At 49.1% G+C, this 23,390-nt stretch overlaps 1 protein-coding gene across 14 annotated transcripts in view; it reads right to left on the bottom strand.

Annotated features, from left to right (window-relative positions):
* KMT2D (lysine methyltransferase 2D) overlaps positions 1–23,390 on the bottom strand; it is a 112,093-nt gene that overhangs the window by 49,059 nt on the left and 39,644 nt on the right. For 12 of the 14 annotated variants that reach the window (XM_080994299.1, XM_080994292.1, XM_080994300.1 and 9 more), the window contains 18 exons: positions 23,204–23,314; positions 22,304–22,408; positions 21,035–21,216; positions 20,015–20,179; positions 19,664–19,773; positions 17,216–17,263; positions 16,701–16,940; positions 13,270–13,416; positions 13,065–13,181; positions 10,977–11,113; positions 9,045–9,228; positions 8,272–8,352; positions 5,980–6,096; positions 5,465–5,647; positions 3,418–3,508; positions 2,558–2,793; positions 782–855; positions 162–212 (listed from right to left, as the gene is read on the bottom strand). In XM_080994299.1, the coding sequence (XP_080850425.1) occupies positions 162–212; positions 782–855; positions 2,558–2,793; positions 3,418–3,508; positions 5,465–5,647; positions 5,980–6,096; positions 8,272–8,352; positions 9,045–9,228; positions 10,977–11,113; positions 13,065–13,181; positions 13,270–13,416; positions 16,701–16,940; positions 17,216–17,263; positions 19,664–19,773; positions 20,015–20,179; positions 21,035–21,216; positions 22,304–22,408; positions 23,204–23,314 (2,379 nt within the window). The remainder of the gene's footprint in view (positions 1–161; positions 213–781; positions 856–2,557; positions 2,794–3,417; positions 3,509–5,464; positions 5,648–5,979; positions 6,097–8,271; positions 8,353–9,044; positions 9,229–10,976; positions 11,114–13,064; positions 13,182–13,269; positions 13,417–16,700; positions 16,941–17,215; positions 17,264–19,663; positions 19,774–20,014; positions 20,180–21,034; positions 21,217–22,303; positions 22,409–23,203; positions 23,315–23,390) is intronic. The other 2 variants (XM_080994294.1, XM_080994296.1) reach the window with 2 other exon arrangements.

Below are 23,390 nucleotides of genomic sequence, written 5' to 3'. Positions count from 1 at the left end.
ATCCTACACACGAAGGCCACACAAATAATTTAGATTTTTCTTGGCGCAGGAACTAGTTCCACAGACAATTACACGGTGGTTCTGGCACAGCTTCCCCATTGGGTTTTCCTGCTCAGCCCATGCTACCCTATCTACTGATTACGCCACTGCCCTTGGCTTACCTTCTGCACCTTGTTGATGCGATGGGCTGCCCGGTTATCTTTGGCCTTTTGCTGCAGAGAAAAACCCAAAATGAGAAAGGATGGCAGGAAAAACACCCCCACCCAAGGTTGGATGAATGCTCCTTTCCTAAATCACAGAATTGGCCACTTTTTTTAAAAAAAGTGTCATCATTTCACTTTGATTTTACATAGAGTGATACCTCGGGTTACGAACTTAATTCGTTCCAGAGGTCCGTTCTTAACCCGAAACCGTTCTTAACCTGAGGCGCGCTTTTGCTAATGGAGCCTCCTGCTGCTGCCATGCGATTTCGGTTCTCATCCTGAGGTAAAGTTCTCAACCCGAGGTACTACTTCTGGGTTAGTGCTGTTTGTAACCTGAAGCGTTTGTAACCCGAGGTACCAATGTATAAGATAAAAATAACTTTAAAAAAGGTAAAGGACCCCTGGACAGTTAAGTCCAGTCAAAGGCGACTATGGGGTTGCGGCGCTCATCTTGCTTTCAGGCCAAGGACTGTGACTTGCAGAGTAATTTGCAGAGTGCGAATTAATTTAATTCTTCTTACAAACAGGAGGCCATCCCCTTGAAATTAAACTGAATCCTGTATTCACGGGCCACTTACCAAGTATGGGGCTTTGTCTGGGGCCGGCACCTTTCTCCAGAGCTTCATGATCTGCTTGCAACGGCTGGACCAATCTGTGGAGGGATGGGGGAAAAGGAGGAGAGAGAACAAGGCTTACACGCAGGCCCAAGACCTTCCAAGTCCAGAGATTTTGAACACCGGTTTGATATAAAGCTGAGGGAAAGAAGGCAAAGTGACAGACAGAAGCTTCTAGAAAGGCCGGTGTGGTTTCAAGATCGTTTGAGACCCACATGCAAATCTGTGCAAATCCATCATCAAGTCCGGACAGTGAGGTCCAGCTCCGATGGCCTTCTGGCGGTTCCCTCACTGCGAGACATGACGCTACAGGGAACCGAGAGGGCCTTCTCAGCAGTGGCGCCCTCCCTGCAGAACGCCCTCCCTTCACATGTCAAGGAAATAAACAACTATCTGACTTTTAGAAGACATCTGAAGGCAGCCCTGTTTAGGGAAGTTTATCGGGAAGTTTTGTTACGTTTTTGTATGTGCTGGAAGCTGCCCACAGTGACTGGGGAAACCCAGTCAGATGGGCAGCATATTAAATAATAGCATCATAATCATTATTATGCAGAGCCGCAGAACATACCACCGCTCTCGCTGGCTAAACGTCTTCTTTAGAGCATCACAGACTTCTACTGAGGGAGAGGCAGGAAGACAGGCCACTAGGCAGCTAGACTGGTGACTGGGAGTGGCCGCCAAAATGCTGACCTTTAAAGCCCTGAACGGCCCTATCATTCAAACCTGGACACTGAAGTCCAGCTCCGAGGGCCTTCTGGCAGTTCCCTCACTGCGAGAAGCGAAGTTACAGTGGTACCTCGGGTTAAGTACTTAATTCGTTCCGGAGGTCCGTACTTAACCTGAAACTGTTCTTAACCTGAAGCACCACTTTAGCTAATGGGGCCTCCTCCTGCTGCCACGCCGCGGGAGCACAATTTCTGTTCTCATCCTGAATCAAAGTTCTTAACCTGAAGCAATATTTCTGGGTTAGCGGAGTCTGTAACCTGAAGTGTATGTAACCTGAAGCGTATGTAACCCGAGGTACCACTGTACAAGGAACCAGGCCGTGGGCCTTCTCAGGAGTGGTACCCACCCTGTGGAACGCCCTCCCATCAGATGTCAATGAAATAAACAACTATTTGGCTTTTAGCAGACATCTGAAGGCAGCCCTGTTTAGGGAAGTTTTTAATATTTGATATTCTAGTGCTTTATATTATTATTATTATTAATGTTCTGTTGGGAGCCACCTAGAGTGACTGGGGAAACCCAGCCAGATGGGCGGGGTATAAATACAGTGGTACCTCAGGTTAAGAACTTAATTCCTTCTGGAGGTCCGTTCTTAACCTGAAACTGTTCTTAACCTGAAGCACCACTTTAGCTAATGGGGCCTCCTGCTGCCACTGTGCCGCCACTGCACGATTTCTGTTCTCATCCTGAAGCAAAGTTCTTAACCCAAGGTAATATTTCTGAGTTAGTGGAGTCTGTAACCTGAAGCGTGTGTAACCTGAAGCGTATGTAACCCGAGGTATCACTGTAATAAGTTGTTGTTGTTATGCCACAGGAAAGAAAGTGGGCAGGATAATAATAATATAATAATTTATTATTTATACTCTGCCCATCTGGCTGGGTTTCCCACCCCACTCTGGTCGGCTTCCAACAAAAGACTGAAAATACATTATAACATCAGTCATTAAAAACTTCTCTAAACAGGGAGGAGAGAGAGAGAGAGAGAGAGAGAAAGGAAAAGAAAGAGCCACCCACCTGGGTAGTCTTGCTTGAGGTTGGGGAAGTTCATGTTGGCATAGAGGACGGGCGAGATGGTGGAGAGCTCTCCCAGCTCTTCGTCTTTCTCCCAGCGCTGCAAGCTCCGCTGGTTGTACGACAGCCCGTCGCTCTCCCCCTCCGTGGTGGGCGTGGTGGGGGTGGACGCCGCAGAGCTGCTGGCCCAAGGGCTCTCTGGCTCACACTGCTCTGGGCTAAAGAAGCCACTCCTCTCCCTACATGGGCGAGGGGGGAGGAAGGAGAGAAACACAAGGCATGTTGGATAAAAGATTTAGGGATACCGGAATAGGTAAAGGTAAAGGGTAAAGGGACCCCTGACCATTGGGTCCAGTCATGAACGACTCTGGGGTTGCGGCGCTCATCTTGCTTTATTGGCCGAGGGAGCTGGCGTACAGCTTCCGGGTCATGTGGCCAGCATGACTAAGCTGCTTCTGGCGAACCAGAGCAGCACACGGAAACGCCATTTACCTTCCCGCCAGAGCGGTACCTATTTATCTACTTGCACTTTGAGGTGCTTTCGAACTGCTAGGTTGGCAGGAGCATGGACCGAGCAACGGGAGCTCACCCCGTCGCAGGGATTCGAACCGCCGACCTTCTGATTGGCAAGCCCTAGGCTCTGTGGTTTAACTCACAACGCCACCCGCGTACCTTTGAATGGAATAGGAGCAGTGCCTAAACCCAAGGGGTGGGGGGAATCCTTCCAGGTGCGGTTGGAGCCCAACTTCCACCACTACCCCAGCCGTCACAAACAAGATCAAGAATGAGTTGGAGCCCAGCAACATCTAGAGGGCTCCACCGCCGGTGGTCTAAGAGAGAAGACGCCAGTGCGGGTGACCTACCTGCTATCAAGAAATGGGGACTGGCAAACCCCTGAGTAGGTCTCCATCGGCACAGCGGGTTGAAGGGGCCCAAGGGAGACCCCGGCGCCACCTAGAAACAAGAAGAGATGGATCACAGGGCTGGAATCAAGAGGTGCTTCTCCTCCCCACTGTTAGGGTGCGAGCTGCAAACTCTCGACGGGTTCCTTTCTTCGTCTCAGCAGAAGCGACTCAGAAAGTTTCCCTGCATCTTCGCAGCAGCAGAGTCCGGTAAATTCCCAAGACAGGAATGACACCCTCACCTTCCCAATTCTCCTCTAAAGTCTTTTATTATTTACAAGTTGCATATAGCGCAATGGGTCTACGTATAAAATAAGAAGCAGAGCGATATACAGATCTCTGCTCCCTTCAGGCATCCGGCCAGAGAGACAGGCTCACGGACCATCACTGCTGCCTCTCACACTACTGCATCTCTCCTCCTCCAGACTAGCCCTGATAAGGACACCTGTGGCCGGCCAGAATTCTGGTTGCTAGGCAGATGTTGCCAAGCGTGCCTCAAGGATGCGTTTCAAGGCCGGGCTTCAAGGCTTGTTTCAAGCTGCTTTTGGCAGCGCACCAAAACACCCACAGCCCCAAAGACACACTGCTTTCTGTCCAGCAGCAGTTTCACGCAGGGGGTGTTGCCAGTCCCGCTGGGGATCAAACCTGGAACCGTCGGTACAAAAGGCACACAATCTACCACCGAGCCGCAGCCCTTTCACAAAAAACGAAGGCTTCCAAACACACAAAGTGAAGGTGCTTTGGCTTGAAGCGGCTGGCGCTGAATTCACTTGCTAAAAAGCCCGCAAAAAAACAAACAACCCATTTGAACACTTACGATGTAGCAACAAAACCACCACCACTCAAACCACCCAAAAACTTGCCTTGCCTGGTTACTTGAATAAAAGTCTTATATACCACATGCAAATACCCACTTCCTATTTACTAGCCAAGTTGAAATAACGTCCTTCCATCTACCAGCCCTAGCGACGTACTATAGCTACAGCTGGCTGATATTATTGAAAAGGTCTGAGTATAACGGCTGCCTAAGTCCAAAAGTGAAACTAAAACACCAATAGTTTTGGACATCACAATGTAAGGTAAACACGTAAAGGACCCCTGGACAGTTAAGTCCAGTCAAAGGCGACTATGGGGTTACGGCGCTCATCTTGCTTTTTAGGCTGAGAGAGCCAGCGTTTGTCCGCAGACAGCTTTCCGGGTCATGTGGCCAGCATGACTAAACCGCTTCTGGTGCAACGGAACACCGTGACGGAAACCAGAGAGCACAGAAACGCCGTTTACCTTTCCGCCACAGGGGTACCTATTTATCTCCTTGCACTGGCGTGCTTTTGAACTGCTAGGTTGGCAGGAGCTGGGACAGAGCAACGGGAGCTCACTCCATTGCGGGGATTCGAACTGCTAACCTTCTGATTGGCAAGCCCCAAAGGCTCAGTGGTTTAGACCACAGCACCACCCGTCACAATATACAGAGCAGATAGAAAGAAAGCTGAGCTGGTTTTTATGTTGCATCGCCACTTCTGTGATATTTCTTTTATATTTGTATGCGGCTTGGATATTTTTCAATACTAAGCAACATAAAAGTAAAGGTAAAGGTAAAGGTCCCACTGACCATTAGGTCCAGTCATGACCGACTCTGGGGTTGCAGCGCTCATCTTGCTTTATTGGCCGAGGGAGCCAGCGTACATCATGACTAAGCCGCTTCTGGCGAACCAGAGCAGCACACGGAAACGCCGTTTACCTTCCTGCCTATTTATCTACTTGCAGTTTGACGTGCTTTCGAACTGCTAGGTGGGCAGGAGCAGGGACCGAGCAACGGGAGCTCACCCCGTTGCGGGGATTCGAACCGCCGACCTTCTGATCGGCAAGTCCTCGGCTCTGTGGTTTAACCCACAGCGCCACCCGCGTCCCGGAACATAAAAGTAACATTAAGCAAAACATCTGAAGGGGGCGGGAGAGACAGAGAGGAAAATGTGACTCGTGGCCCACCAACCTGGGCGTGGAAGCTCACCTTGCAGGAAAGGCCTCTGGCCCAGCTGCGAGCGGCTCGGGTCCCGAAGGCCTCCGGCCTCAGCTTCCGCCCCAATGCAGTTGAGCTGCTGCTGCTGCTGCTGCTGTTGCTGCTCTCGCTCCGCAGACCCCAGGACGTCTTTGAAGAGCTGCTGGACGTCCTTGCTCTCCATTTTGGGCAGCTCTGTTGGGAAAAGGGGGCGGGAAAGCCACAATGGAACGACAGGCGGCAAAAGCCCGTCCAAGAGAGCAACCACCTCAGCTGGGTGGCAGAACCCGTCGGTCTCCAGTAAGGGCAGGCTGAATTGCAAGCAGGGGTGGTTAAAATAGAGAGAGAGGTGCGCCGGTTATGGAGCAGCGACCGCGCTGCCTTTTCGTAGCCGCTAGCATCTACCCCCCATTCTAGAGCGGAGAGGAAGCCGGGGCTTCCCGGCCTCTCCCTTGCTCTCCACGGAGGGGTAGATCCTTGGCAGGGAGATGGGGGGCAGAAGGGTCTATTCAAAGGGCCCGCCTGACCTTCAGTGGGGATTTTGTCAAGGTCGGAGCTGAGCACCCCCTCCCCCGGGGGTGTGGCTGGGTTCTCGGCACCTGTAGGGTCTGGAGAGGTCTTGGGCACCATCTGCTCTTCTGTGCCTGCAGGAGCAAAAACAAGAAGACCGCCGCCAAGCCCATCAGCGCAGGGACAGGGAAGGTGACTGCGCTCCCAAAAACGCGTCGGGAAGGATCATCTCCTCCGCTGGAAGCAGGGAGATAAACCCGCCTCGCTACACTTGCAGCAATATGGGAAGAAACCCAGGTAACTTTGCTCCCACCTCGCTTGCAGCTTGGCATCATTACCGTGGCAGCTGACATAGGCCAAGGAAGCAAGGCACTCCCTTCTGACGTTGCAAGTAAAAAAACCAGAAGCCTTTCTATTAGGAATTATAGGTACCGACATTCCAAAGGAACAGAAAAGACTATGTATGCGACAACAGCAGCACGGATGCTACTAGCCCAGAGATGGAAAGAAGGAAAAGTCCCTACCAGATAGGAAAGGCAAACTAAGCTGTTAGACTGTGGTGAAATGGCAAAACTGACCGGGAAACTCAGAGACCAAGAAGGCAAGAAATTCAAAAAAGAATGGGAAAAGTTTATAATTTATTTAGGAGATCACTGTGAGCAGTTGAAAACGTTAGCAGGGTTTTAATCTCACTTGTAACAAACACTATGGACAATATGGATAGGTACAAAACACAGACAATGAAATAATATGCAGTTGGGAATGTTGACAATAGAACCCACCGGGTGGGGAGGCCCGAGATTCAGAGAAATCTCATTTTATGGATGTGTATTGGTAGAATCAAATAAAAATTATTTCAAAAAGGGAGGGACCATTAACAATGGCAAGAATCAGGTGCTCTGATACGGGGCTCTCTCGACTGATCTCTGCTCCTTTTTGCATCAGCGGAAAATTCCTCCCAATGAGGTTGGGCTGCTGGCAACATGATATGGCCGGTGCTTCCCTAAGTGACTCCTTTTGCTGTGTGTTGCCTTCCCGACGGAATCAAAAGAAGAAGGGAGGAGAACACCAGAGCACACTACATAATTCCAATTATTATAAAATTACGTCAACATTGGAAATACGTGCAAATTTATTTTACTGGATATCGTGGATTTGGGGATGCAGTTCATTGGTATGTTTTAAAACTTGCATCACATTTCCGGTTTTCATTTTAAGGTTTATTTTAGCAGCGTTTTAAAGCAGTACTTACTTCCCAGGGCATTAACAGCAATTCCCCAACCCGGTTTTGGACAAGGCAAATGGCTTTGGTGGGGGAGACCTGGAGTGTGCCGTTAGGAGTAAGAGGTCCAATAGAATCTGGGGGACACCATACTGAGACAGGTGGACCAACATGTTTGACCCAACACAGGGCAACTCGAGATTCTCAAAAGTGCAAGGAAGTTGTCACTTCAGAACAAGGACAAGTCCCTCCCTGGCACCTTCTACGGTCAGTTTGCCACAACTGGATTTAGACAATGGAAATCATAGGGTTTTGAACATGCCAATTAAAATATGAGCTCGTTTACACACAGCCACAAAATTTATTCACCTCATATACACAAGACCTAAAAACCCAGAGCATTATCAGGGTTCAGGGAGACAAGACTTAACCCCGCTCTGGTTGACTTTTGAGATTTTAGCAAAGCAAATTACAACTAAAGGTAAAAAAGGTAAAGGACCCCTGGACGGTTAAGTCCAGTCAAAGGCAACTATGGGGTGCGGCGCTCATCTTGCTTTCAGGCCAAGGGAGCCGGCGTTTGTCCACAGACAGCTTTCCGGGTCACGTGGCGAGCATGACTAAACCGCTTCTGGTGCAACGAGACACCGTGACGGAAGGCAGAACACATGGAAATGCCGTTTACCTTCCCGTCGCAGTGGTACCTATTTATCTACTTGCACTGGCCTGCTTTCGAACTGCTAGGTTGGCAGGAGCTAGGGCAGAGCAACAGGAGATCACTCCGCCATGGGGATTAGATCCGCCAACCTTCTGACTGGCAAGTCCAAGAGGCTCAGTGTTTTAGACCACAGCGCCACCCGCATCCCCACCTTTGACATAGTCACCTTTGACTGGACTTAACCGTCCAGGGGTCCTTTACTGTTACCTAAACCACAATTGCATTACACTGTGCAGATTAACATAGGACTAAATGTGCTAAAAGGAGCTGCTTCGTGTTCTTTCTAGCAACCTAGCACTGCCCCCTCATAAGGCAGAAGCATACCCCGCCCGCCCCCCAGCTTTTACGCTCTTCTGAAGAACTCGTACTCACCGGTATTTTCAGTCTTGGCATCAGCAGTTTTCAAGTTGTTTTCTGGGGCTACTGCCTCCCTGCCGTCAACACATTCATCCCCTGGAAGAAGAGGTTTTTTTGTCGAACCAAGGTCTAGGACTCACGGCCAAGCTGACCCCAAAGATGTGGTGGGCAGCTGGAAGCGAGCATCTTCTGCTTACTGGCAGCAGACCAATGGATTCACTGAACGCTTTAATCTGACGCTGGGGCAAACGACTGAGGCGTATGTGGCTAGACACCCATCAATCTGGGATCAAGCCTTGTCTGTTGTTTGGTTATCGTGAAGTGCCCCAGGAAAGTTTTGACTGCTCTCCAACTGGTGAGGGGCAAAGGTAAGGTCCTGCACTTAGGCAGGAAGAACAAGATGCACAAATATAGGATGGAGGATACCTGGTTTACTAGCAGTACCTGTGAAAAGGACCTAGGGGTCTTGGTGGACCTCAAGCTTTCTATAGTCAACAGTGTGATACAGCAAAAATAAAAAAAGCTAACTCTATTTTAATAAATCTACTGCAATCAACTAGAGATCTGCTTTTTGAGGGTAAAGCCTGGGTACTGAATCCAGTTCCTCACCTCTTAGGTTACACAAAGCTGTAGCAGAATGTTGCCTTTTTTTTAATTGCTCCTGCTTCTTTTGAATCTCAGGAGTGTCTGGTAAGTTATTTCAGCTTATGTCTCTAAATGTTCTGTCCTTGCACTTCGAGACCATTACGTTTCAAGTCACTGACAAGTCAAATAAGCACAGCTCATACCTTTGGGCTGAACCAAAGGGTCTTTCCCGTCCACCGGCCCTTTCTGAAGCATGCTGCAATCCACCTTGGGCCTGGGAGCCCCCTGGCCAACGGGAGGGTGGGCAGTTCCATCCCCACCCACACCGCCAGCTGCCAGGAGTGCCTTTCTGCTCAGGTCTAGGAGGGCCTTTCCAAAAAAGGCTTCCTGTCAAAAGAGGTGGGAGAAGGAACAGAAAGAACAGAATGAGATGGGATTTTCTGAGTAAAAAAACTGGGCCTCCCTGGAAAGCTAACCTTCAACCCGTCTGGCCCAAAATGAACAAAAGCACACACCCAAACGCTATTTGCTCATACAGTGGTACCTTGGTTCTTGAACGGCTTAGCTCTAGAACATATTGGCTCCCCAATGCCACAAACCCAGAAGTGTTCCGGTTTGCAAACGTTTTTGGGAAGCCGACGCAGCCAATCGGAAGCCGCGCCTTGGTTTTCAAACGGTTTCGGGAGTCGAACAGACTCCCGGGACAGATTGAATTTGAGAACCAAGGTTCCACTGTATTAGGCAAAATTTAATCCTATTTCTTCTCCCTCTATTCCCTTTGGAGGAAATTCTGCGCTTGCCAGACCCACCCCCCACACCCAGCCTTGGGACTGAACTGCAAGAATGAAATTGTATCTGTAGGCTTGACACAGTATTATTGATTAGCAGCAACTCACACAAATGGCAAGGTGTTGCTAGCCTCATTCTTCATAGCAGTCTTTTAAAGATAAATTGCCAAAAGACAAGATTCTACAGCCCAATTACACTATACTGTCATTGGGTTGCTGTTTTTATTTTGATGATATATATACAGTGGACACTCGGGTTGTGAACGTGATCCGTGCGGGAAGCACGTTCGCAACCCGCAGTGCAACGTCTGCGCAGGTTGCGATTTGGCGCTTCTGTGCATAGCGCGATGTAGCACTTTTGCGCATGCGCCGAAACCCGGAAGTAACCCATTCCGGTACTTCCGGGTTCGGCGTGGTACGCAACCCGAAATCGCACAACCCGAAGCGTCTGTAACCCGAGGTATGACTGTATTGTGGTTGCATATTTTATTTTTGTTCTGTGAACCACCCTGAGGCCTCCTGGTATAGGGCGGTACGGACCTCCGGAAGGAATTAAGTTCGTAACTAGAGGTACCACTGTATATGAATTCAATCAATCAATATTATACATTTTGGGTTAGGGATCTGTACCTCACTGCAGCCTGTACCTCACTTATATAATTATTACAGTGGTGCCTCGCAAGACGAAATTAATCCGTTCCGCGAGTCTCTTCGTCTTGCGGTTTTTTCGTCTTGCAAAGCGCGGCTATTAACGGCTTAGCGGCTATTAACGGCTTAGCGGCTTTAAGAAAAAGGAAACAAACTCGCAAGAACTTGCAAGACGTTTCGTCTTGCAAAGCAAGCCCATAGGGAAATTCGTCTTGCGGAACGACTCAAAAAACGGAAAACTCTTTCGTCTTGCGCATTTTTCGTCTTGCGAGGCATTCGTCTTGCGGGGCACCACTGTATTCAGCAACTCTAATAAGAGTAAGAGCTGTCTGACAGTGGAACGGTCTACCTTGGGAGGCTGTGGACTCTCCTTGGAAGTTTTTAAGCAGAGGTTGGACGGCCATCTGTCCTGGATGCTTTAGCCGAGATTCCTGCATTGCAGGGGGCTGGACTAGATGACCCGGGAGGTCCCACCCAACTCTGAAGATTCTATTATTCTACTCTGCTTTTGCGAACCTTCAGTCTGCAGCCAAGCATCTCACCGCACAACTGTCCAGAACTTCCTCCCCTTCCCAGTTTGGACAGCAGAGCTTCCGAATGAAACCGAGAAGCAAAACAGCACCCGGCCGCACTTAAAGAGAGAAGCGTTTTCTCCTCCAGTCCACGAAGGTAACCAATCAACCTGCATGTCCCCCTTACCTGAAGGTAGGCAGGGAACATGTCCTCCAGCTTGCTCTTCTTCCTGCCTCGCCGTTTCTTCTTCTCGTCACCCTCAACCACCCCCTGCTCAGCGATGCCCTCCGCGGGGACTTCAGCAGGCGGGTTGGGTTGAGCCCCTGGCGTGGAGGCAAGTTGGAGCAGATATGAGCGTCTTTTTAATTTCAGATAAGCAAGGGTGGGAGCAGGGAGCGAACCAGCGGGATCTCAGGCTACTTTTACGGCTGCGGTGGGGAACCTGCAGCCCCCTCCAGACTGGGCTAGACCACCCCCCCCATCGGATTTGAAACTGACAGCCTGCTGCCCGTTGAAAGAAAATTCTATGAAAATGATGTGCTGTTGGTATTTGACACCTAGTAAAGCAACAAAAATGTGCAGAACCAATTCAAATGTGTGTTGGAAATGTAAAAAGAAAGAAGGTGCTTTCTATCGTATGTGGTGGTCATGTAGGGTGGTAAAAGCATTATGGGAAATAATATACAATTGGAAAAAAAAAGGTTTAAGATAACTTTTGTCAAAAAACCAGAGGCTTTTTTGTTAGGAAGTATAGGTGTGGAACTACCATAAGAAAAGAAAAGACTGTCAAATAAAAATGTATTTGATGAACATGATGTATAAATCTTTGTTTCTCTTTTCTTTTTTCAATTTTTTTCTTGTTTTTACGTCGTGATGGGGTTTTTGTGTACTTAACTTTGTTATACCTACCTTCATTGTATGTTTTTATTTTAATAAAGATTTATTTTAAAAAGGAAAAGAAAAGACTGTTTATGTATGCAATGACAGCAGCAAGGATGCTTTTAGCCCAGAGATGGAAAGAAGAAAAAGTACTGACCACAGAAGAATGGCAGACCAAACTGATGGAATATGTTGAAATGGCAAGTCTGACGGGAAAGATCAGAAACCAGGAAAACCAAGTATTTGTCAAAGACTGGAATAACTTTTTAACATATCCGAGAGGCCACTGTAAGCAGTTGAAATCATTGGCAGGAATATGGCTGCACTTGTAAAGTAACATGAACTCTGGATATGATGGATATACAATAGACAGACTACAGTAAAAGATGTGGGAATAAAATTTAGAAACAGAACCCATGGAGGGATGGAGGGAGGGAGGCCTGAAGGTTCAAGAAAACCTTTTCCTGGTTTTTGTTGTTGTTTTGTTTTGTATGTACAATCTTTATGTAAAACTAATAAAAAATGATTTTTTTAAAAAAATAGACCACAACCCCCATCATCCCTGACCGCTGCTGGATGGGGCTCATCAGAGATGGAATCCAGCAACATCTAGAAGGCACCAGAATCCCCATCCCTCTTTTAGGTTCAGAACACAGAAGAGGAGGAGAAGAAGAAGGACGCAGAACTTGGTTAGAGAATGCGGCTTCAGAGAAGGACAATGAGCTGCATGGGGCTTCGGGGGCTAATGTTCCCCTTGCACCCAAGGCTGCCAAAACGCTGTCTTCCCAAGCATTTTATGTTTGTCCTAGCCTCTTGCTAAAAAGCTGCATGTTTGAAAACTTGGTGCAGCTAATTAAATAGATGCAAAAAGCACGGCATTTCAATAGCAAAATTTTGGATGTGGGATTCTCAGCCTGTGGACTGAGAAATACATGGAAATGCAAGAGTTTTGTTTTCAAAGACATATCCCACTGTTAAGATACTAAGGATAGGAAACAACATCCCGTACCAACCCAAGCAACGAATAAAGGTAAAGAGACCCCTGAACATTAGCTCCAGTCATGACCGACTCTGGGGTTGCGGCGCTCATCTCACTTTATTGGCTGAGGGAGCCGGCGTACAGCTTCCGGGTCATGTGGCCAGCATGACTAAGCCGCTTCTGGCGAACCAGAGCAGCGCACAGAAACGCCGTTTACCTTTCCGCCAGAGCTACTTGCACTTTGACATGCTTTTGAACTGCTAGGTTGGCAGGAGCAGGGACCGAGCAACGGGAGCTCACCCAATCGCGGGGATTCGAACCGCCGATCTTCTGATCAGCAAGCCCTAGGCTCTGTGGTTTAACCCACAGCGCCACAATGAATACAGGGGAACAACATATACAAGCAATGACCTTACCCTCCTCTGGATGCCCCTCAGCTCCTGTTGACTCACGAGAGGCTTCTGCCAAGGCGGCCGAGCCCTTTTTCAAGCGGGTGTGGGATTTCCGCTGCCGAACCATGAACCCTCCGATACCTGTCCCAGGGCAGAGGAGAGATGAGTCAACAAGACGAGAAGGGACCATTTCTCCTCCGAGGGCCTGGCCCAGGCACACAACACTCACCTGGGCGATATGGCTTCCGCTTCCGCTTCTTAACCTCCTCAGAGTCTTCCAGAAGACCCTTCGCCAAATCGGCCTCGGCTGCGGCTTCCCTCTCCGGGGTAGCAGGGGCTTCCAATTTGATCTCGCACTCCATGTGCTCGACGCTGACTACAGGCGGACAAGGAATGAGAATATGGGTGAATGCAATATACCTTAGCAAAAGGAACCTCAGTATAATTTTCCCCATGGAATATGATTCCGCACGAGCACAAGTCCTCCTTTCTGTTGCATCACGCATGCGCCTTTGTGTGCTGTGCACAGGCACCTAACTGAACTCTCACATACATTTGCACATGTACACACACACACACACACACACACACAACTTGCCAACACCAGGAACAGTTTGTGGAAGGTTACCAGATAGTGTCTCTCCCCTGTATTCCTCCCCAAATAGTTCCCAGGTCCTTAAAGCAACACTTCTGGGCTATCGGTTTCTTGTAATACGGGACTTCGGACACTTGATCTACAAAGGCACCCCAAATCTGCTTCTACCCCACAATTAACGACCATCACCTAGACTTCTGCATCATATACGCTCCATCACAACAACAACTTTCCCACACTAGTCAATGTCTAGAACAGGACACCTGTGCTGTCTCCCAGATTACGACCAAGCTATAAACATATTCATTCTCAAGAGATTATGTAATACAGATTACAAGCAGTCGTTGATCTAGCATGTTGGGGTTTTTTTTTTAACCAAGTTTGGAAGAGGAGGAACTGTGGCTCAGTAATAAGACCCAGATTCCACTTCCCTAAAACCACCAGTTTGGAGAGCGCCTATTCTTCATTGCGCGAGGAAGTACCTTAGAGCCCAAGCCCCCAGAGAACCGCATTCTAACTTGTATCACCAGCCAGGGTTGGCAGTACTGACTATATTGTCATCCAAATCAGTACTGCAGTATAGGTATAAAAGGTAAAGGGACCCTTGACCATTAGGTCCAGTCATGGCCGACTCTGGGGTTGTGGCGCTCATCTTGCTTTATTGGCCGAAGGAGCCGGCCTACAGCTTCTGGGTCATGTGGCCAGTCTCAAATCTTCCATTCTTGGGCAAGGTGATTGAGCGAGTGGTTGCTGAACAACTCCAGGCACGCCTGGAAGAAGCGGACCATTTGGATCCCTTCCAATCGGGATTCAGGCCTCATCATGGGACTGAAACTGCCTTGGTCGCACTGGTTGATGATCTCCGGCGGGCTAGGGACAAAGGTGAGAGCTGTTTCCTAGTTCTGCTGGATCTCTCAGCGGCGTTTGATACCATCGACCATAACATCCTTCTGGACCGTCTTGAGGGGCTGGGAGCTGGGGGCACTGTCATACAGTGGTTCCGCTCCTTCCTCCTGGGCCGTGTTCAGAAAGTGGTGGTGGGGGATGAGTGTTCAGACCCCTGGGCTCTCACTTGTGGGGTGCCTCAGGGTTCTGTCCTCTCCCACATGCTTTTCAACATCTACATGCAGCCGCTGGGAGAGATCATCAGGGGGTTTGGGCTGGGTGTTCATCAGTATGCAGATGATACCCAGCTCTACCTTTCTTTCAAATCAGAACCAGTGAAGGCAGTGACAGTCCTGTGTGAGTGTCTGGAGGCGGTTGGAGGATGGATGGCGGCAAACAGATTGAGATTGAATCCTGACAAGACAGAAGTACTGTTTCTGGGGGACAGGAGGCGGGCAGGTGTGGAGGATTCCCTGGTCCTGAATGGGGTAACCGTGCCCCTGAAGGACCAGGTGCGCAGCCTGGGAGTCATTTTGGACTCACAGCTGTCCATGGAGGCACAGGTTAAATCCGTGTCCAGGGCAGCTGTGTACCAGCTCCATCTGGTACGTAGGCTGAGACCCTATCTGCCCGCGGACTGCCTCGCCAGAGTGGTGCATGCTCTGGTTATCTCCCGCTTGGACTACTGCAATGCGCTCTACGTGGGGCTACCTTTGAAGGTGACCCGGAAACTACAACTAATCCAGAATGCAGCAGCCAGACTGGTGACTGGGAGCGGCCGCCGAGACCATATAACACCGGTCTTGAAAGACCTACATTGGCTCCCAGTACGTTTCCGAGCACAATTCAAAGTGTTGGTGCTGACCTTTAAAGCCCTAAACGGCCTCGGTCCAGTATACCTGAAGGAGCGTCTCCACCTCCATCGTTCTCACTGAGGTCCAGCACCGAGGGCCTTCTGGCGGTTCCCTCACTGCGAGAAGCCAAGTTACAGGGAACCAGGCAGAGGGCCTTCTCGGTAGTGGCGCCCTCCCTGTGGAACGCCCTCCCACCAGATGTCAAAGAGAACAACAACTACCAGACTTTTAGAAGACATCTGAAGGCAGCCCTGTTTAGGGAAGCTTTTAATGTTTGATGTAACATAGTATTTTAATATTCTTTTGGAAGCCGCCCAGAGTGGCTGGGGAAACCCAGCCAGATGGGCGGGGTATAAATAATAAATTATTATTATTATTATTATATGACTAAGCCGCTTCTGGCGAACCAGATCAGCGCATGGAAACACCATTTACCTTCCCGACGGAGCGGGACCTATTTCTCTACTTGCACTTTGACGTGCTTTTGAACTGCTAGGTTGGCAGGAGCTGGGACTGAGGAACGGGAGCTCACCACGTTGCGGGGATTCGAACCGCCGACCTTCTGATCAGCAAGTCCTAGGCTCTGTGGTTTAACCCACAGCCCCACCCGCGTCCCTCGCAGTATAGGTATACTGGAGCTTTAATATTAATATTAACAATATTTGTTTTTGTTGTTTGCTTGCTTGCCGCTCATCTGACTGGGTGTCAGGGACCGTGCTGAGGAGGGCTGCACTGAGGGAGAATGGTGGGAGTCACCCCCTCCTCTTGACCCTAATCCTGCATCTTCCCAGGAGCAGGAGGACGGTATAGATTTGGAACAGTGGTTTGCAGAGGGGCATAGTTCAGAAGGCAGAAGCTGGGAAATACTGGATGGGGAACAGCTGCCAGAAGAAACACTGGGGGAGAGAGAGAGTTAACAGATTCACTATCTCTGGAAAGCATTCATCCACTCTCCCCAAGGTCAAGGAGAGCTGAGAAAGTGGCAGAACAGAAAGCACAGAGGGTACAAACTCAGGTTACAAGACGTAGGAGTGACGTAGATTAATAGGGACGGAGAGGGGAGTGACCTTAATTGGGAGCACAGCCATGGTAGAGAGTTGCGTTCTGTTGTCTCTTGCTGGGGTTATTAAAGATTCTAACTGGTAAGAAGACTCATTTTCCTTTGTTCTGCTTATCTACTGCCAAGCGGGAGGAAGCCAATTCCCTGAAGCCTCACACTGCGTTGCCCCAGCCATTCTGGGCAGACTAAAGTACCAAACAATTAAGAACTTCCCTCCACAATACTTTACCCCACACTCCCTTGAAGGTGGTGGGGATGGAACAAACCTTCAGCTTTCAGGATCTCGTCTCCCTCCACGTCACCCTCCTTTTTCTCTTCGGGGCCCAAGGGGTCAACCCCATCCAGCGCACCTTCGCCATTGAGCGCACCCAGTGGCCGTGGCGTTGTTGGCGTCGTTGGGGTCTTGCGCGGCCGGCGCTTGTGCAGTGGCGACAAGGACAAGTTCCGCAACACCGCCATGCCCGTCTCTGTCAGCCAGACGCCTTCAAAGCGAAAATACTGGGGCTCTGTGGGGGAGAGGGTGAAACTTGGCAGGCAGGGCCAAACCAGCATGGTGCCACCGTGCATCTTTGTAGAGAACCAGCCTGAGCATTAATTTCTTCCCCTCCTTTCATCCACTACATACACCCCCTTTTTCTTTTTTGACACCCCCCCCCACCAGTTGACAGCAGTAATTCAGAAGGACCCGATCCTACATTTATTCCAGGCTCAGAAATAAGATCAGCATGGTATCTGGGTGCAGTGCCTGAGATTATAGAGCACGAATGAGAAAGAAACTTACCCGGCTCCTTGATCTTCACTGGAATAATTTCTGGAGGGGGGACCGGAACTTTAAATAGAGATAGAGAGAGAGACCCCCAAAAAGGGATGTTAGAAAGCGTATGTATTCAGTATTTTGTGTCTGTGTGTACTTCCCACAACATTTAGGATGCATAATTCTTTCTTTATAAGAGTATCTACTTAAAGTAGATGGATAAACGAGAAAATTAAGTTAATTTGGATATGCAGAAAATGTTGGAAATTTATTTAAGGAACTGCAGAAAGAGGGGGAAGGAAGTCGAGCTTTGAAATGCTGAAATGATTGTAAAATTATTGAAATGTATAAAATTGAAAATAATAATAATAGGATAACCCCCCCAAAAAGTGCATCATTTATTCACTCAACCTTTTACCCTTAATCTGCTCCTTCACCTGCATTCCCCATGCGCCTGAAACACAGCCATATCTTTTCTACACCCAACCCCAAGCAATCTCAGTGGTATTACATTGCGCCATAATATCCACAAACCTCTCTACCACGTCCAGCTGACTGCCATCCTCAGCCCCTTTGCCCCACGTATCTTCCACTGTTTCACACCCACCCACCCCAAAATATATTGCTGCAGTCCTCATGCAGCAATGGCTTATCTACTTGTTCCGATTTCCATTTCAAAAAAAGCAGCTACCATTAACTGACAATGAGAATCTCTTGCACACCAACATTTGGAGGGCAAGTCTACAGGTTATACAAGGGGTAGTCAAATTTCCTTACTGTCCACCAGTGCTCGATGGAAGGAAGATTCAGCTTGTGCCGTAGAACCCCCTACTGCCCACCTTGAATCCTGAAACACCCACTAATGGGCAGTAGAGACCAGGTTGACAACCCCGGGTTACACTATTCCACATCCAATTCTTGGCTTCCTCAACTGCTTTCTAGGGCAGCTCTCTTTTCCATGACGCTGGGAAACTGCTAAACTAGGAAGCAGCCTATCCAAACACAGAGATGGTTCTATGTTCCCTTTGTATATATCTATGTTTCATGGTCCTCCTCTTCGAGCTTCTCCATTCTATTCCCTCAACCCACACTCTGTCGTCCATTTTATTCCTTCTCGACATTCCTTGCCATTCGGTGATTACGGGGATGTTTTGGGTCTTTATGCACCCTTAAGTGTTTCCCCCGTAAAGATTTCCTGAACACCTGCAAATCAAGTATTCCGACACATCCCTCTTCTGTGTGGGTGGTGTGGTTCAGGATATAGAACCACAGGAATACTCAACCTGTAATATTATTATTATTATGCATAGTGATGCAGAAAGGAAGTAGACCTAAGCTGCCCTCTCAAATTTTGAACATCATGAAATCCTCCCCTGAGCCAGCTCAGGATTTGAGGGTCCCGTTGGCACAGTGTCCTTGGTGGGTTAGTGGGCCCCTTGATGGCTTTAGTCATCTGAGAGCTGTAAGGGTGGACAGCAGAAGTGGCAGCACACTAATGAGCACTAGGTGGCAGCAGCTAGGAGCGGCAGCTTCCCACAATGCCTTGCAGCAACACTATGCTGGAGGAATTGTGGGAAGTAGGGCTGGGTGATACCTGGTTTTCATCATCGTGATATATCACCAACTAAACATTGCGATGTACTGATATATCACAATGTTTAGGGTGGTACTATGTAGGTAAAAGACCCCTGGACGGTTAAGTCCAGTCAAAGGCGACTATGGGGTTGCAGCACTCATTTCACTTTCAGGCCGAGGGAGCTGGCGTTTGTCCACAGACAGCTTTCCGGGTAATGTGGCCAGAATGACTAAACTGCTTCTGGTGCAACGGAACACCGTGACAAAAGCCAGAGTGCATGGAAACGCCATTTACCTTCCCGCTGCAGTGGTACCTATTTATCTACTTGCACTTTGACATGCTTTCAAACTGCTAGGTTGGCAGGAGCAGGGACAGAGCAACGGGAGCTCACCCCGTCGCGGGGATTCGAACCGCCGAGCTTCTGATCGGCAAGCCCAAGAGGCTCAGTGGTTTAGACCACAGCGCTGGAAGGCTTCATGCTTTTCCCCCACATGGTGATTTTTGCATGGAGCACACAGCGCATGATTCGTGTTCTGTTGCCAGGTCAAGAATTATGAACCAATATCACGATATGGACGTGAAACCGGTTTTGGACGATATATTGCCCAGCCCTAACACACATCGGGATTCACAATATGTTGCCAGGTCAAAAGCTATGAAAACCGGTATCATAATACGGACTTCAAACTGGTTTTGGGCAATAGACTGATATATCGCCCAGCCCCAGTGGGAAGCATAAAAAGATCACTGTCTGAAACCCTGGCACTCAAAACTGCGAGGAAAACACCAGGGCAGGCTTCTGCAATGAGCCTTGCCGTTGCACTGGGGACTTGGCAGTTGCTGATGCATCTTTCTGAAATGAATTTGGTTCGCAGGTCTCACACCTGTCCAGAACTCACCAACGGGCTTGACCACATAGGGCTGGCAGGAGGTACAGTCAAATCCTTCGTCTGCTGCCTGTTCGACTTCTTCCTCCGTGAATAGGTTGTCACACACGGCATGCATCCACCTGGGAAGCACACAAAAGGGTTTCAACGCACATACGGAGAGAGTTTGCAGTTTAAATATGGGGAAGGGAATTCTCCGACATCTCAAAACCTTGCCCTCCCTCTCCCCCCGCAAGATGGAAATGTACAGGGGGAGAGTCAGCCACTTACAGGCGGGATCCAACGTTGCCTGCATCTGTTGACGTGAAGATTACAACGGCCAATAGTGAAATACCGGGTGGGTTAAGGAAAACTGGGGCTTACCTCTCACAGTGCTGGCACTGGATCAAGAGGTCGTCCTCCACATACTTCACATGGCAGATGGGGCAGGTGACAAGGCTGGCGCAGGGAGCACAGTGGGTGTAGTTGTTCTGCCATTCGCAGTGGAAGCCAGGAGAGACTGCTCCACACTGCACGCAGCATACGCACCTGTCAAAGAGGGGTGGGGGCAAGGAATCAACACCAATTCTGCGATCCAATCTATCCCCCCGCCCCGAACCAAAAACAACGCAGATGCCCTAGGAACGGCAGGCCAGAATTACTCAACTTGAATGTGACCTATAATCACATACAGTGGTACCTCGGGTTAAGTACTTAATTCATTCCGGAGGCCCATTCTTAACCTGAAACTGTTCTTAACCTGAAGCACCACTTTAGCTAATGGGACCTCCTGCTGCCGCTGCGCCGCCAGAGCACGATTTCTGTTCTCATCCTGAAGCAAAGTTCTTAACCTGAGGTACTACGTTATTTCTGTATTAGCGGAGTCTGTAACCTGAAGCGTATGTAACCCGAGGTACCACTGTACATTCAACTCTACCTTGAGCAAGAGCACAACCTGCTTTTGATTTATTAAATAATACGTTTCTGTACGACCTTTCGATTCTAACAAGGACACCAACACCACCGAGGCAGAAAATAGGACAAAACTAGTTTAAACGATAACAAAAGTAAAACAGAGGATTGAAAGACCAAGAAGAGCGGGGTTTTAAACCTTCAACCTCACACCAAAAATGATTAAAAACAAAGGAGGATAACAAGTGTCTTTTTGCTGTCTGCTTGCAAGTCTTCTGGGATAGGGCCAGAGTTCAAAACCAAAACGGCAGTGGCGAGCCTCTTCTTTTCTGTTATTTGTTTAACTGCAGCAAAAACAGCATGGCCAAAATACAGGGAATTGAATTCATTCCGACATGAGAAGTAGAAAACAAGAGAGCCAAGCTCTCTTGATTTTGTTTGCCGCACACAGGGCGCTGCCCCTTGAAAGCAGTCTTATGTCGTCTCTCTCACCATTTACACTTCCAGCCACCCTTGGGCACGGTGTTGAGAGGCGGGTCCAGGCAATACGTGTGGTAGCTGATGTCACAATCATCGCAGAGCAGCAGGCGGGACGGGTCCGACGCTTTGCCACAAACCTCGCACACAATGCATTCCACACAGCGCCAGCCCTTTAGCAGCATCACCTTGGTAATCTTTTTAAAAAAGGGGGAAGAAGGAACAAAGATGTTTAAAAAAGGGGGGGGGGAGCCCTGAGTGCTTACGGAGATGCGAGGAGAGCTGTGGTTGTGTGCACAACCCTTCTTTGTCAAGCCTGATTCCTCTATGGCTCTTTAGAACAGCTGCCTCCCCTACGTGAGTGTCACTCTCAGGCCTGCTACCTGGGCAAAGTTGCTGAGATTAGGGTAAAGGTAAAGGACCGCTGGACGGTTAAGTCCAGTCAAAGGCGACTATGGGGTTGAGGCGCTCATCTCGCTTTCAGGCCCAGGGAGCTGGCGTTTGTCCGCAGACAGCTTTCCAGGTCATGTGGCCAGCATGACTAAACTGCTTCTGGTGCACAGAGAACTGTGACGGAAGCCAGAGCACACGGAAACGCCGTTTACCTTCCCACCGCAGTGGTACCTATCTATCTACTTGCACTGGTGTGCTTTTGAACTGCTAGGTTGGCAGGAGCTGGGACAGAGCAACGGGAGCTCACCCCGTCATAGGGATTCAAACCGTTGACCTTCTGATTGGCAAGCCCAAGAGGCTCAGTGGTTTAGACCACAGCACCATCCACATCCCTTTTTTCGTTGTTGCTGAGAATAGGGCAAAATGACAACTCCTCCTCCTGTGTAAATTAACCTATAAGAGCTTGCCGTTTCCTTGTCAGGAACCAAACTTTGCAGATTCCACACACTTCAGATCCCAGGAGAGAAAACAGGGTGTTCATAGATCAGGACAGTTGCAGGTTCAGCTTCCTATTTCCTTCCTACACCCATTCCTGCATGACTGTTGTCCCTATGCACACATATTCAATGAGCCCCCCCCCCCAACCACTTGAAAGGAAAGAAACAAAAGCCAACCCTCTTAGATGGCTCCGCCCCACCAAATTCCACTAACATCTAAATTAGGAGTGTCACACTCTATTAGATTAGATTATCAGATTATCAGGCAACACGGGACATATTTAGCTCAAGAACTGAGCAGGGTGAGAAGCCATGGGTCCTTTAAGAGAGGAATCATTATTTTAAAAATAATAATGGGGAGAGGGGGTGCTCCCTCACACAGAGCAGGCCTTACCTTGCTGTTGACGCAGTAAGGATGGTAACATTGAGAGCACTGGGAGCACGCCAGGAGGTGTCCCTCAGCACCACGGCCAAAGCTACCACACACCACACACATATCCTGTCAAGGAGGGAGAGGCAGGTTAAAAGAGGCCTTGCAGTGCCCCAGAGAAACAACCTCCATTTTTTAATATAAATATTCCAACCGTTCTACAGATGCAAGGTAACATGCAACCACAATTCGCCCCCCTCCCTAAAAGAAGTAATCTAAGGCTGCTAACCGATACTTTATAAACACTCTTAGCTTTCCTTTTCTTTTAAAGTGACTGAATAATTTTAATGAATTTGCAAGCTCCCAGCCAGGGCAAAAGGAATAAAGCTTATTGTTCGCAGCAATGAAACAGGGAATGGGGAGGCCAGCTATCCACCAAAAGGAATCTTGGCAAAAGGTGTAACACACCTGAGCCACAGGACTTCAGCAATAAGCAAGTTCAAGGCCTATCCATACTAGGTGAAATCTAGGTTTCAAAGATGTACCCCATTGTTGACTTCAGCTGGGTGCTACCAGCTACAGCAGGGCTGGGCAACCCCCAGATCTCACTTGACTCCAACCAAACATTTGGGGTGATGGGTGTTGTAGTTCAACAACACCCACTGTGCCCCATCCTTGAGCTACAGCTGTCTGTGGGGCTTCTTATTAGAAGGAGCCAGAGTTTCAGCTAGAAAGGCAAACTGTTATCCTCTTGGGGCGGCTAGGAACCAGTCAACAAACGCACCTGGCTGTGGGACAGCCCAAAGTCTACACTCTTTGCAAGCCCCGACTAGCTGCTCCAGGAGAAACTCACCGCTCACATCCATTGAAATTGGTGCAATCAGAAAACCGTCAGACGTTTGCCGCCCTCGTGTCTGTACCCACCTGCATCAGCACAAACTTGTCCGTGTTGGAGAAGAGCACCACCGTGTTCTGCATCGTGTCGTCGTCGTCGTCGTCATCCTCCTTGCTCGGGGAGCTGTCGATATCAGCGAGCTTGGAAGGGAAGGGAGCAAAGGGACGAGGTGAAACTGCCGTCTTTCGCTGCTCCCGACACACAAGAAGGGGAAAT

The sequence above is a fragment of the Podarcis pityusensis genome (assembly GCF_964106645.2).
Source record: "Podarcis pityusensis genome assembly, chromosome: 2".
Taxonomy (NCBI): domain Eukaryota; kingdom Metazoa; phylum Chordata; class Lepidosauria; order Squamata; family Lacertidae; genus Podarcis; species Podarcis pityusensis.
Note: the sequence above shows the minus strand (reverse complement) of the source record. Positions and strands in the feature narration are given on the sequence as shown.